Below are 16,042 nucleotides of genomic sequence, written 5' to 3' on the forward strand. Positions count from 1 at the left end.
AAAATCTGATTGAAAGAAGGATGTAAAAGGGTACTGAGTGTGTACAGAGACAATAGTAATCATTATTGTTGAATTAATAGATATGTTATTAACTGTTTTCTGAAGCCGGAGGTGTTATTGAGTTCACTAACATAATGGGTAAGGTTATTCCAGAGTCAGGTTCCGTATACTGAGAAGGTCTTCGAAAAAGTGGCTGAACATTGGAGTGGGACAGAAAAGATTTTACTCTGATGGGAATGGGTGTTTCGCCTTGTTAGTTACTTAGCTAGTTGGTTTCATGTTCCATGGATAATTTTGCGTGATAGATCGTAATTATGTGGAATGAGTCATATTACCTTCACACTGCAAATTAATTTATACATTCTGAACAACTCTAATTTTCTTTTTTCAAAAAGACACAAGATCGTTAACGATGGGGAGGGACATGAGGGACAGTGTTCGTTGATAAGACAGTAGAGAAGACATAGTGTATGGAAACCAATGCACTTTCTGCATGCAGCCCGTACAGTTGTATGATAGTGAAATATGATCAAGGAGTCGAACGAACATCTCAGATATAACGAACACAAGCATCCATAACTACACTCATTAAGGATGATTGCAGAAGTTGGTGCCACACAACGTGGCACTACACAAAACTGGTGCTAATAGCATATGCACATAGGGAACACACACGACAAAGATCTTTAAGTCCACGGTATTGGTGATAAGTTGAAAAAACCGTCCCGAAACACATGTACTACAAAATGCCACTGTTTCCTGCGCATGTACCCCGACATCAGTATGGGATATGATCACCATGCACAGGTACACGGGCCGCACAACGGGTTGGCATACTCTCGATCACATGGTCGAGCAGCTGCTGGGTTAAGGCCTCCCATTCTTGTACCAGTGCCTGTCGGAACTCCTGAAGTGTCCTAGGGGGTTGAAGTAGTGCAGCGATACGTCGACCGAGAGAATCCCAGCCGTGCTTGTTGGGGTCTAGGTGTGGAGAACAGGCAGGCCATTCCATTCGCCTGATATCTTCCGTTTCAAGGTACTCCTCCACGATGGCAGCTCGGTAGGGCCGTGCGTTTTCATCCATCAGGAGGAAGGTGGGACCCACTGCACCCCTGAAAAGTCGGACATACTGGTGCAAAATGACGTCCCGATACACCTGACCTGTTACAGTTCCTCTGTCAAAGACATGCAGGGGTGTACGTGCACCAATCATAATCCCACCACACACCATCAAACCACGACCTCCACACAGGTCCCTTTCGAGGGGCTGGTACCTGGTTGCTGGTTCACGCTAGATGAAAACCCAGCGAGAATCACTGTGAAGACTATACCTGGACTCGACCGTGAACATAACCTGGGACCACTGTGCCAAGGACTATGTTCTGTATTCTTGACACCATACTTTACGGGCGCTCCTGTGACCAGGGGTCATTGGAATGCACCTTGCAGGTCTCCGGACGAATAAACCATGTCTTTTCAGTCGTCTGTAGACTGTGTGTCTGGAGAAAACTGTTCCAGTGGCTGCGGTAAGGTCCAGGGCAAGGCTACCTGCAGTGCTCCGTGGCCGTCTGCGGGCACTGGTGGTGAGATATTGGTCTTCTTGTCGTGTTGTACTCTGTGGACGTCCCGTACTGTAGCGCCTGGACATGTTTCCTGTCTGCTGGAATCGTTGCCATAATCTTGAGATCACACTTTGTGGCAAACGGAGGGCCCGTGCTACCACCTGCTGTGTTTGACCAGCGTCCAGTCGCCCTAGTACTCTACCCCTCACAACGTCATCAATATGTGTTCTTTGAGCCATTTTCGTTACACAGTCACCATTAGCAGGTCTGAAAACGTCTGTTCACTTAATCGCTGCACCGTACTCTGACATGCACCAACACACTTGTGCGTATATGGACTGCTGCCAGCGCCACCGTGCGACGACCGCAGGTCAAATGCACCGTATGGTCATACCCTGAGGTGATTTAAACCCGCAAACCGCCCACCAGAGCGTTGTTTCACCATGTATCAGCATTATCCTTAATTTACGAGCATGAGTGTAGTTCCAGGTGCTGTGAGCTTTCCTGTGAAAGGCCTTGCATTATGACATCACTGCATCTAGTTACTTTTTCAGGTCAAGATGGAAGAGCATTTTGTATTTTTTTAGGCTGTCGAGAAATGCTGAAGCCTTCTTGCACATTGCTGATACATGCTCTGCTATTATTATTCGCAGACACTTTGCTGAAGGAATCAAGCACCGAGAAGTGTCTTGCGAAGTACGGATGTAGACGCAGATGACCCGCATTGACACTCTCAGTTATTTTGCTGCAGACAGCCTCTGCAACGCCAGGAATCATTTGCGAACTGTGGAATCACGTATTGATATCACCTCGGGGCGTCACAGCAACTGAACTGCAAGTTTCTGTTTGACGCCGATAGCGGGATCTGGCGGACCCAATGTCGCGCACCCACTGAGCCACCCCTCCAGCTGCTGCGTACTATGAGTGCCCTTTGCCACCACAACATAGGACGGCAGGCGGCAGCCACTCGTCCACTTGCACTTGGTGCCTCATCGCTACAACACGATCGTACAGCGAGTCGCATCTTATTTGCTGTTGTGTGACCTCGACTCTAACTCTTGCTGCTCTTTTGTGCACGCTTGGAGAAATACAAGTTAAGTAAATCTTCTGTCTGCTGTGTTAACTCGTCCACTATTCACGTCTGCTGCTTTTCAGCTTTCCTACGACAACAGTTGGCGCACCACTCTGTAGCCCACCTATCCTTACCGTCGTGTACGAAGTCGTATACAACAGAACCAGGCCGGGTAGGTCGGTTCCCGGACGCGGGTCGCGGTTACTGCTATCGAGTCCGCCTGGGGGCTGCCGCCGACGCCGACGCCACACAGCAGGTGCCGGCAGTGCAGACGGCCTCCGTGGAGCCCAGCAGTCTGGCGGCTCCGTCTACGCAGCTGCGCCGGCAGCAGCATCCAGTGATGGGAGGGTAATTACGGCCGATAAACGGGTCGGCCGCCCATTAGTCGCCCGCCCTGACTATTAATAAGCCGCTGCCGAAGCCCCGCGGGGAACTCCCGATCGCAGAGCTGGCACCCTCTGGGCAGTGTGCGCTCCGGCCGCTGCGGCTGCCTCTCACAGCTGTCCAAGAGTCATACAGTAGGCCCAAATACTCACTAGTAGGAGGTAAAGGAGTCGATAGGCGTATGGATTATGTATTGCTGAGACCGTGATTCCGAAATGATACCACTTCCACCCTACGTCCCCTTTGGATGTATTCGAGTCTCTGACTTCTCCTATAATTTCTGCCCCCTACAGTTCCCTCTTGTACAATTGAGATTATCACCCGGTGCCTCAACACATGTCCTATCGCCCTGTCCCTCTACTTTTCTTCTTTTACATGTTCCTCTCTCCGCCTATCCTTTGGAGAAACTTGTCATTCCTTATCAGTCCTACACGCTCCAGTTAATCTGACCACCGCCTACGCTCGACGTCAGCGTGAAATAACCACTCAAAGACGCCAGGTAGCAGCACCAGCATTGAAAAGTACATAAATCCTGTTGAGGATGTAAGATGTTTATATTTCTATTGTCAAACCACAATTTATGAAAAATGTTTATATTTTATTGAAGGATTAAGTAGGAATAATTTATATTTGTCATTTTGGAAATAATTTTGGTAGCAGGGAATGTCTGCACCAAAGTATTGTTGGCGGGAGAGACCGCACATTGATATAATTTTTAAAAGGGCGGGAGAGACTGCGTATGGATACATTTCAAGAAAAGAGCGGGAAAGACCGCGCGTTGATACATTTTGTAATGGTAGCAGGGGTTGTCTGCACCTGAAACCATTGTTGGCGGGAGAGACCGCACTTTAGTGTTCGTAGGAAGTCAGTAGTAAGCGAGATGTGAAGCGAGTCAGTAGCAGGTCGGAAGCGAGAGGTTGAGAGGAGCGGTGTGCCTGCCAGCCACCAGCTATGATTAGCAAGATGTACAGAGACATTAGCTAACTATTATCATAAGAGAAACTAATATTATTGAATTATTTGTTTATTTATTTATTTATTGAGAAACTCAAGACCACTGAAGGTATGACAAACTGCCTATTGGCTTCTGTCTCGGGTTCTTCGGCCGACGTTGATCTAATGATTTTTCTGACGTTTCGCCAGCACGAGTGGCTGGCATTGTCAAAGCTTCACCCTCCATTGCCGGTGGTGAACTGGAGGCGAGCTCGCGGCCGCAGACTATATGTACCTGGCGCGCCAACGTCCGAGGACTTCTCCGCGGTCATTTCCGGTGCGGCTCTCCTCTTGCTACCTGCGACGGTCGTTCGCTGCAGTACGGGAAGCCAGGATCCGTGTACTGCAGCGAACGACCGTCGCAGGTAGCAAGAGGAGAACCGCACCAGAAATGACCGCGGAGAAGCCCTCGGACGTTGGCGCGCCAGGTACATATAGTCTGCGGCCGCGAGCTCGGCTCCAGTTCACCACCGGCAATGGAGGGTGAAGCTTTGACAATGCCAGCCACTCGTGCTGGCGAAACGTCAGAAAAATCATTAGATGAACGTCGGCTGAAGAACCCGAGACAGAAGCCAATAGGCAGTTTGTCAACAAGTGCCACGAAAGCCTCAACAATTTTGTACTGAAGGTATGTTTGCGCAATGCTAGTTGTAAGATTATTGTGAAAAGTAAGGCCCATTTGAACGTTTGTTAAATCATTTCATTACCAACAGTAAATATTTGAAGAATCGTTTTCAGAATATAATTAATTTTTACCAGAAGTATTGCATTACTCATTATAATCGATCCCAAAAACCATCAACGTAAAACTTTGCAATATTTTATTGTTGTCAAGAAAAAGTGTAATTATGAATTACGTAACTTCAGTCAAATTAATTAAAGAATAACGTCAGCTTTGACATTAAAGAAAAACGTAAGCTTTGGTAACAAATACAGCCAGTTATTATGACAGCCCACCAGCAGTAATAGAGTATAGTAAACCAGAGTAAGTATATTCATGTCGCAGTTCGATGTAGCAGTCAGATGGCGGTCTAGTAACAGTAAAAAAGGTAAGGAACAGTTTTGGGTTATTGCAGGAAACGGCTGAGGACCACGACGACGACACATTCTATGTTTCGTCGAAATAATCAGCAAATCACTTTTAAAGCAGCATTTAAATTTTTATGCGAAGATTGCACTTATTATTATTGAGGAAGAGAATTAATTTCAAAGGGAAGATTTCGTTTGTTATTATTAAGCAAGAGATAGAAATCCTTCGGGAAGGTTTCATAGGTTATTGTAGAAGGGAAGGTTGCGTAACAAAAGAGATATAGAGGAGACGGGAAGGTTTCAAGGAGACATAGAAAACAGTGTAGCGTTGACGTAGTGCGGAAACCGAGTTACCCAATGTTAAGCAGGGAATGAAAATTCCCTTTCGGGACCCAATGTTCAGCAGGGAATGAAAATTCGCTTTCGGGTCAAGAGTGGAAGCATTTCTGAAACGGCAATGATTGTATACTATTCACGTACTGCAGTGGTTAAAGTATACCATGCCTGGAAAATTGGCAGTATTTAGAACCGGCGTCGAGGCAACAGTGATGTAACAAGGATCATATATCATAGGGGTGAACGGTGGCTGCAGCAGAGTGTATGGTGAATAGACGTGCAGCTGTGGAGCAAGTGACCGCCCAGATAAACCAAGGGTTACCAGCAGTGTGTCCTCAGTGACCATTCAGCAAACGTAGTTGCATATGAGTCCTCAGCAGGCAACTGATTCATGCACCCCCGCTGATTATTGTTCCTCAGCGACGAAGGCTATACTTTGCACGCCAGTGCCGCAACTGGACCTCTACTGAATGGAGAAGGTGGCCTTTTCAGGTGACAGATGGCCGTTGTCTTGTACGGAGCGTGAAACGTCTGGAAGAGAACACTTTCCAACAATTGTCGGAAGTGTCCAAGCCGATGGAGGGAGCGTTATGGTCTGGGGAATATTTATGTGGCATTCCCTTAGTGATCTCGTCTTTCTCGAAAGCACAATCAACTCAAATATTCATCTGTCCTTGGGGGCCATGTCCACATGTATATGAAGTTTGTTTTTTATCAGCACAGTGACATCTATCAGCAGGACAATGCAACCTGTCACACAGATTACAGTGAACGTGCATGGTTCGAAGAGCATCACTGTACTCCCAGGGCCATCACGCTTCTCAGATCTCAACCCAATTGAGAATCTGTGGGACCACCGCGATCGGTCTGTTTGCCCCATCAATAGTCAACCGAGAAACCTGGCGCATTTGGGCAAGGCAATGGAAACGGTGTGGCTCACCAAATCGCTATTGGTATCTTCCAGTACTTCATTAACTCTCTTTCTGCACGCCTTGCAGCGTTCCGTGTTGCAAAATATGTTTTTTCAGCGTTTTGACCGGTGGTCACATGGAGCGTGTATCAGTGAACTTCAATATGCAGTGTGTCTACCCTTCACCTTTATCAGACTTGAACTGTGCTTCGAATACTTTCAGTGATGTGTCTGAGTGTCTGTGATTCTCCGTCAAAAGCCGAAACCAGAGAAGATTTTGATGTTGGACGCTGGGATCTCCAACGAAGTCTACGTTCCAACTCATCCCTCCCAAAGGCGTTCCACTTGGTTACGGTCGGGACTCTGGGCAGGTCAGCCCAGTACAGGAACGTTAGTGCCCAGAAACTACTTCCTCACACCTGCAACTTTATGGCAGGGTGCATTTTCATGCTAATACAAACAGTCGTCTCTGAACAGCTCCTTTACTGTACTAAGTTCACAGTGTTGTAAAATGTGTTCGTATACTTTCGTATTTAGCATTTTCTTCAGCACAATAAGTGAACTACATACTAAGCATGAAAAATAACTTCGTGCCGTAACAACACCTCCTACGTATTCCACTGTAGGCATTGTTCATGATAGCAGCCTGTATCCTTATACCGGATTGACACACTCAGACAACTTTAGCAGTCAAATATATGTACATAGATGGCAGTGGAGCAACTAAGATAAAAAGAATTTCTTTCTTTTATTCCAATCAATGATCACAAACGGAATGTCATCAGAGAATCGTTTTAGGTTCATAATTATCGTATACAAATCTGTGTTCATCTGATCCGTACCTGCCTATGCCACGTTTCGGTGATCACACCAACAGAGATGGCAGATTACCTACTTCAGTCTAATGTTTTTTTTGTGGCGGCGTTCGTAGCGACAAACAATTCGCTGTAGAAACGGCTTACGAAGTCACCGCCACACTTTTAATAGCGGGCCGACCGGTCCGTTGGAACAGTGAACAGAAAGGTGAAAAACCCAAACACTCTGATGAAATAAAAGTCGGTACTTATCTTTATTAACGAAGATACAGAAACACAGTAGTGAACTCCGTGTCTACAGAAATCTGTCTAGTTCGAGTCGGAGCGGCTAGGTCAGCGTCGGCTGACGACAAACAACAACTCTGCTGCGATGAACACACAACTGACTAGCAAGTACACCATTCGGTGGCGAGTATACAACTGAGCGGCGAATACAGAACTTTCCTAGAGCTCGCGACTCCAGCGCTTAAGAAACCAGAAGCCAGCGGTGGCGCGCGCAGACTTGCGGCGATTTCCTGTCTCGCTGGTGCTGCTTATGCGGACGGCGTCCGGACTTTGATGCTGCCAACCTTTTGGCAGCGGGCTCGGGTGGCATTACTGGCTAGGATATAACACTCCTCCCCCCAAATCGCCGCACCGTCGTTGAATAATGACGTGGCGAGCGTCGACGGCGGGGGAGGGGTCTGGCCGCAGGCGTAGCAGAAGAGACCGGGGCGGAGACTGTTGTCGGTGGCAGTCCCCGGTCCGCACCCCAGCATTGGCTGCGCGGGGCCTCGGGAAACACCGACTGAAAACCGAGGTCAGGGTGCACGCCTGTGACCACGGGCGCAGCTTCTGGTACTGGACGCGACGGGGCGTCGGGACCCACGAAGAGAGGCAGCGTCTCCTGACGCTGCTTCGACGGCTGCTGAGTGGGCGCCGAACAAGGCGCTGCGGTGTCAGACTCCTTGGGGGTGCCCAAGGAAAGCGGCTGCAAGACAGGCTCCACAGCCACCGCTTGGGAAGGCGGCCTGGCTGAGGGGTCGACGTACATCAGCTCCGAAGGCGGTGGCGACTGAAGAGGGACCGCAGGCGCCGGAGCGACCACCTGGGGCGCTCCCGGATGAAGCTGCGCGGGAGGCATCAACGGGACGGGCTGTCGGCGTGGTAGCGGCGACGGCTGCTGCTGCTGCTGCCCTGGGGGCGGCAGGGAAGTCGGAAGGCGCGGCTGGAACCCGCCGCGGACCAAATCTGTGGACAAAGAACGAGCGGCAGAATCCAGGCGGCCAGCGCGGCGCAACTGGTTCTGATGCCTCCTGTGCACCCCAGTAGCACCTTGAACAGTACAAAAACCGCGACCCTGGACACTTATCACGGTACCACGTTCCCAACGACGGCGACCGTGATAAACTCTGAAAAAAACGGCGTCGTTGCGCTGAAAACGCGTGCGATGCTCAGAAGCGGCGGGTCGATCCGGGGGGTGCAACAACCGTAGTAGGGTGCGATGACGACGGCCGTGGAGAAGCTCCGCAGGCGAAGGGCCGTCGCGTGGCGTGGTCCGGTACGACGACAGGAACGTGATGAGGGCCTGCTGACGAGAGTGCGTAGCACGAAGGCGGTCCATATGATCCTTGAATGTGCGTACAAAACGTTCCGCTGCACCATTCGATTGAGGGTGGAACGGCGGAGTAAGAACATGGCGAATGCCATTGGCAGAACCAAAACTTTCAAATTCAGCAGAGGTAAATTGTGGACCATTGTCAGACACTAAAACTTCTGGAAGACCCTCAATACAAAAAATTGAAGTCAACGCCTGTATAGTTTGTGCAGACGTTGTAGACTGCATGGGCACAACAAACGGAAAATTACTAAATGCATCTATCACGATGAGCCAACGAGAATTCCAATATGGACCAGCGAAATCAATATGTACTTGCTGCCAGGGACCGGCAGGGCGTGCCCACTCAAAATACCGTTGAGGCGGAGCAGCTTGGTGTTCGGCACACGTCGAACAATCTGTAGACATCTGCGTAATCTGCTTATCAATGCCGATCCATGTACAATGACGGCGGGCAAGCTGCTTGGTGCGGACCACTCCCCAATGACCTTGATGCAACAAGTCGAGGACCTTGGATTGGAGCACTTGGGGAACCACTACACGAAGCTGGTCATTCTCGGTGCGTAACAGCAAAACTCCGTGCGAAACAGACAACAGATGACGTTGCGGATAATAGCGACGAACCACAGGATCCGATATGTCCTTTGCCTTGGACGGCCAACCACGTTGAACAAACGTAATAGTAAACTCAGATGAGGATCCGTAGCTGTCTCACGTGCCACCTGACGATAATCAATCGGAAAATCCCGGAGGGATTGACGCTCATCGGTGTCAATCTGATGGCAAGAGTCGTCAGAGGAATCGAAGACATCATCCGCAGCAATCGGCAATCTAGAAAGCGCGTCAGCGTTTGCATGCTGAGCTGTAGGGCGATACAGTATCTCATACTGGTATTGTGATAACAAAAGAGCCCAACGTTGTAGTCTCTGAGCTGTCCGCTGAGGAACTGGTTTAGACGGATGAAACAGTGACGTCAGGGGCTTGTGATCTGTTACGAAAGAGAATGGTCTACCATAGAGGTAGTGATGGAATTTTGTGACATCGAACACAATAGCCAACGCTTCCTTGTCCAATTGGCTATAATTACACTGAGCTTTGTTTAGCAATTTAGATGCGAACGCAATAGGACGTTCGGTGTTACCGACTCGGTGAGACAACACAGCACCGAGGCCGAAAGAAGAGGCATCACAAGCTAACACCAGAGGCTTGTTAGGGTCGTAATGGACCAGACAACGATCATTCAATAAAGCCTCTTTAAGCTGCTGAAAGGCTGATTGGCAATCAGCTGACCACACAAACGGAACATTCTTACGGCGGAGACGATGCAACGGTGCAGCAATCTGTGATGCATTAGGTATAAACCTAATATAATATGTCAATTTGCCAAGAACTGCTTGCAATTCATGCAGATTGCGAGGGGCGGGCAAATCACGAATAGCTGCTAAATGTGACTGGGAGGGATGAATGCCTTGAGCATTAATAACATGTCCCAGATACTCCATCTCCGTAAGGAAAAATGAACATTTATCGATGTTGCAACGTAGGCCTGCCTGAGACAACACTGTAAACAAACACTCCAAATTACGGAAATGTTCAGCAGGCGTCCGACCGGACACAACAATATCGTCTAAATAGTTGCAACACGATGGCACATTAGCCAGAAGTTGTGACAAAAACGCTGAAAAACAGCTGGAGCTGACGCACAACCAAAAGGCAAACGCAGAAAACGGAACAACCCCAACGACGTGTTTATGACAAAATACTGTTGTGATTGCTCGTCGAGGGGCAATTGCAAATATGCTTCACGGAGATCAATTTTGGAAAAGAAACGAGCTTCCCCTAACTTATCCATCAGCTCGTCCGGTCTAGGCAAAGGAAAAGAATCAATGACAGTCTGAGGATTAACTGTCGACTTAAAATCAGCACACAAACGTAACTTGCCAGACGGTTTCTTTATAATAACTAAGGGAGAAGCCCACTGGCTCGCTGAAACGGGTTGAATAACACCGTTGTTTTGCCAACGACGAAGTTCATCTGCTACAGGTGCCCGGAGGGCGTGAGGCACTGGACGAGCACGAAAAAATCGAGGCTGAGCATTATCTTTTAACGTAATATGAGCGGCAAAGTTCGCAGCACAACCTAGTTCGTCTTTAAATATGTCACTGTATTGTTTACACAAATCGGTTATGCTGTCTTGAGGAACAACAACAGAATTAATTTGCAACACATTGTCTTGGATAGACAGGCCAAACAAGTCAAAACAGTCTAATCCGAAAATGTTTACACTGTCTGTAGCGCGGAGCACTGTGAATGAAACTGTTTTTGTATTGCCACGGAATGTGGCTGGCACGCTACATACACCTAACACAGGAATTTGTTCTCCACTATAAGTAGCCAAAGAATGTTTTGCCGCTGAAAGTTTAGGGCGGCCGATAGCCGCATACGTATCACTATTTATGAGAGTCACAGACCCACCAGTGTCTAATTGAAAATTGAAGGTCTTATCCTGGATGCTTAGCTTCACAAATAGTTTATTACTCTGTCTCTGGATCGGTGCAGTGGAGGCGGAAGACACAAAATCAGCGCGTTTAGCTCGTGTTCGCTGCTTACGACAACTCGTGGGTTGGGCGGGTGGAACAACAACTCCCGCTTCACTTGCAGTCTGTACATTACTTTTTACAGCGTTGGAATTACGCTTGGGTCGCATAGCAGAGGGCTGGGTGGGTGGCTTATTGCGAACAAGTTTATTACCCACACGAACCGTGGAAGAGTCTTTAAACGCGACCTTCTGGGCGGGCTGGCTTTGAAGAACATGAATATCCATGGGCTGGGCAGCACTAGAATTGTTCTTGCGTTTACGCAAACAAACAGTCTGGATGTGTCCTTTCCTTTGACAAAAGTGACAAACCGCGTTTCTTAACGGGCAACGTTCACGAGGATGAGCAAGAACACACTTAGGGCAAGACTTAACTCTATCATTTTGCACACGCGGCTGACGAATGTGTTTAACATGACGCGGCCGGCTAGTGTTTACAGTCTGACTCTGCCGGTGGGGCCGCGGGCGTGACATAACTTGCTTAGCACAGGCAATTTGAGAAATACATGGCTGATCTAACTCACACTCAGCATAGTCAAAAGTATCTTGGGCTTCAATGATGTTCATCACAGTCTCTAATGACGGGTCAGGCAACTTCAAGATAGCAGCACGAATACGAGAATCTGCAATGTTTTGAGTAATAGCGTCTCGTAACATGACATCACTGTAGGAAGCTCCACACACACAATTAAATCGGCACTGACGGGTGAGGCCCCGTAAATCTGTTAACCACTGTTTATTAGATTGATGTGGCAGTTTCTTTAATCTGAAGAAATTGAATCGGGCTGCTGCCACATGAACTCGCGACTCGAAATACTCAGCAAGCTTGTTAACAACAACGTCATAGTCTAAAGCTTCTGGCTCGGATTCCGGGAACAACTTACAAAGTAGTCGATAGATTTCCACGCCTGCAGTGGAAATTAAATAAAGCTGCCGCTCAGTACCTGTGATTTTGTAGACTGTCATGTGCGCCTGCAACTGCGCGAAATATTCTCGCCATTCTTCTCTTGATGCATCAAAAGCACGGAAAGGTGGTGCTGCCTGTGCTTGTTCCTTTTGGTTGGTGGATTAGCCGCTTGTTTGGCGATTGCTTCCACCAGACTTTGTATTTGCTGACTCTGTAACAAGATCAACTGTTGTAATTCGGCAGACATAGTGAACACAAATTAAACCAGCCCCCAAAATTTTATCTCTATAATTAGTATAACAAGAACAAGTTGAACCAGCCCTGCACACGAGTTCGGAAGTCCTCGTCGCCAGTTCTGTGGCGGCGTTCGTAGCGACAAACAATTCGCTGTAGAAACGGCTTACGAAGTCACCGCCACACTTTTAATAGCGGGCCGACCGGTCCGCTGGAACAGTGAACAGAAAGGTGAAAAACCCAAACACTCTGATGAAATAAAAGTCGGTACTTATCTTTATTAACGAAGATACAGAAACACAGTAGTGAACTCCGTGTCTACAGAAATCTGTCTAGTTCGAGTCGGAGCGGCTAGGTCAGCGTCGGCTGACGACAAACAACAACTCTGCTGCGATGAACAAACAACTGACTAGCAAGTACACAATTCGGTGGCGAGTATACAACTGAGCGGCGAATACAGAACTTTCCTAGCGCTCGCGACTCCAGCGCTTAAGAAACCAGAAGCCAGCGGTGGCGCGCGCAGACTTGCGGCGATTTCCTGTCTCGCTGGCGCTGCTTATGCGGACGGCGTCCGGACTTTGATGCTGCCAACCTTTTGGCAGCGGGCTCGGGTGGCATTACTGGCTAGGATATAACAGTTTTATTCTTTTGGCTTCTATTTATTACTTACATTTTTGATATAATTTTGTTAGTTGCTATATGTTGATACATGACTATATTATTACTGTTATTCTAAGTTATTGTTGTGTACCACTTCGCACACAGTGGTAAGGAGAGGCGGACTACAGAGTGGTGCAGCAACTGTCGTCATGGAAATCTGGGCATGCAAAGAAATAATTATCGAACAAGTTAACACAATAAGCAGAAGATTTACCTACCTTGTGTTTCTCCAAGGCTTATGAAGACTCATTACAAATAATGCATTAGAGTCCAGCAATCTCGATGTCTACAAGGATGAGCATCCTAGCTCTGCAGCATGAGCTATGGTGTCGAAGTAAAGAGGCTCCAAGCGTGAGTGGTCTAAGAGGCTGCCACTGGCATCCTATATTTCGGCAGCAGAGGCTGCTCATAGTACAGAGCCGCTAAACTGTGGCTCAGAGGACGTGTACCATTGCGTATGCCAGGTCACGCACCAGCGCTATCGGCATCAGACGGAAACTTACCATTCCGTTACCAACCTTGATACACCGAGTGTTGGCATCAGTACGGGGTACCACAGTTACCATCAAAGTTTTTCAGCAAGATATTTTGTCACCCCCCCCCCCCCACAAATATCTTTTCCAAATTATTTTTAAAAAATTATTTCGGTTTACCTGTTTTAACGTACTACATTTTATCACAACTTGTAACATATTTTCTTCCAAAGTAATTTTTTACCTAATTGTACTGTTTTTACATAACTTTTCATACAAATTTGTCAAATATGCATACAGTAGCGACATCTGACGAGTTTACATCCCAAGCATGTTTTTTGTTTCGCAACTGCACACTAGTCTGCTGTGAACAGCAATATCGGTCACTTTATGACTCTCCTGCCCCTGTGATCAGGTTCGAACAATATTATCACACCTATTCGATATCTTTTGACGATATCACTTTGGTTTATCATATTAGGGTAATATAAGGCTTCATTTATTTTAATTAAATATGTTTCAATCTCATGTTTCCTGTATTCATGAAACTAGTATCTTTCATTATTTTATAATTTATGATTACAAACAGTAGCTTGCCCATATCTGGTTTTCCTTCTCCCTGCCAGATCCAGAGATTGTCATTATGGACCAAAATCGATAATCGGATGAGTGTTTTTGTTTGATCATTGACTGGAATTAAAGAAAGATGTTCTGCGCTCCCTGGATAACTATCTTCATTAGCACAAGTTTGTACAAACCACCCCCGCCCCCTTGCCTGCCCCCAGGTGACCGCCCACCATTTTTTGTTTACTCCTGACCCGCCGCCCCTCTCTCCACCCATGCTCATTATTTTGCGACATTTGAATGCGCCAATAAAGCGAAACAGCAATGTACGTGTTTTCTATTATTTGCCGAATATTTTAGGCTAGAGCAGTTTTATTTTTAGAACTCTCTGAGAATCTGTTTCCACAAGAAGCCCCCAAGCATCCAATTCTAAACTCCAGATCAACCAACTTGTCTAAACATGGACGATATTAGGAAAATGCAGTAAGCCTTTGACTAATTTGGAATAATTAAGTAGAAAGTAAAGGTTTCGAAAAATCTTTTTTTGTATTAGAAATAATTCAAAAGCCAAGATCGCTTAAATTCTGTTTACTGGATAACCGGTTTCAACACACTAAAGGTGCCAACATCGGATCTGAATGTTTGAGTCAAACCATAGAACACACAGTCAAAAGTCACACTGCTTGGAAGAGTAACGCGATTCCTTTTACATTGATTAATTAACGATCAACGGAAATTCCAAGCAAACACAACAACAGCATATAGAAAAGTCAAATTTACTTTCCGAAGAATTAAAAGCCAAAGCGTCAACATTAAGAACGTAACTGGAAGGCCACTGTCAAAGTCAGCGGAGAGGCAGGTTGAGAAAGACTTCCCAGGGGGCTGCACGTAAGACCTCCTCGGTTAGTCTGACAAACAGTTCCACGTGCTGTCTGTGGCTGACAGGCAGCCGCGCGGAGTGGCCGCGCGGTTTGAGGCGCAATGTCAGAGATTGCGCGGCCCCTCCCGCCGGAGGTTCGAGTCCTCCCTCGGGCATGCGTGTGTGTGTTGTTCATAGCATAAGTTGGTTTGAGTGGTGTGTAAGTCTAGCGACCGATGACCTCAGCAGTTTGATCCCTTAGGAATTCACACACTTTTGAACATTTGATTGTCTCTCAGCCGGGTGTAATCGCCAGTCCTGTTTCAGAGGAAACCTCTCAGCCTGCAAGATCCGAGTAGTCACAGAGGGTGTGGTAATTGGTAGCTGGGAGCTCCAATGTTAGGCGCGTTATGGCGCCCCTTAGGGACATGGCTGCCAAGAAGGAGAAGAAACTCAATGTGAACTCCGTGTGCATACCGGGTGGAGTCATTCCAGACGTGGAACGGGTCCTTCCGGATGCCATGAAGAGCACAGAGTGCAGCCAACTGCACGTGTGGCTCACGTTGGTACCAATGATGTGTGTCGCTTTGGATCGGAGGAGATTCTCTCTGGTTTCGAGCGGCTAACAGAAGTGGTAAGGGCTGCCAGTCTTGCTTACGAGATGAAAGAAGTGCTCACCATTTGCAGCACAGTCGACAGGACCGATTGCGGACCTCTGGTGAAGGGCCGGATGGAGGGTCTGTATCAGAGGCTCAGACAGTTCTGCGACCGTCTAGGAGCGTGGAAACTGCCGAGGTGCATTGCATTAAGGGCCACGAGTCAGCGCCCGCTATTGTGGTGAATGTGGGTCAAAATAACAAACAAAAGTGGACTGTGAAGCCAGTGTAGTTGAGAACAGCAGTGAAGTGTACCGCACAGTGCTAATCGTGTAGCCAGCGTGGCGATGTCACCACACAGGGACAAGTCTCTTGCTATAGGTGACGTGACTAGGTGCCGGATTTTGCTCAAAGTGCACCAGAGGCATATGAAAACATTGAACACCCAGAACATT

At 47.6% G+C, this 16,042-nt stretch overlaps 1 protein-coding gene across 1 annotated transcript; it reads right to left on the reverse strand.

Annotated features, from left to right (window-relative positions):
* Window positions 1-2,986: 2,986 nt before the first annotated feature.
* LOC126455876 (proline-rich protein HaeIII subfamily 1-like) lies at window positions 2,987-11,522 on the reverse strand. Its single transcript, XM_050091636.1, has 3 exons — window positions 11,309-11,522; window positions 7,953-8,331; window positions 2,987-3,134 (listed from the first exon to the last, which is right to left on the reverse strand). Exons 1-3 carry the CDS (start codon window positions 11,520-11,522, stop codon window positions 2,987-2,989), a joined length of 741 nt encoding a protein of 246 aa, XP_049947593.1.
* Between the last annotated feature and the right edge of the window lie 4,520 nt (window positions 11,523-16,042).

The sequence above is a fragment of the Schistocerca serialis genome, chromosome 2, assembly GCF_023864345.2.
Source record: "Schistocerca serialis cubense isolate TAMUIC-IGC-003099 chromosome 2, iqSchSeri2.2, whole genome shotgun sequence".
NCBI classification, from domain to species: Eukaryota; Metazoa; Arthropoda; class Insecta; order Orthoptera; family Acrididae; genus Schistocerca; species Schistocerca serialis.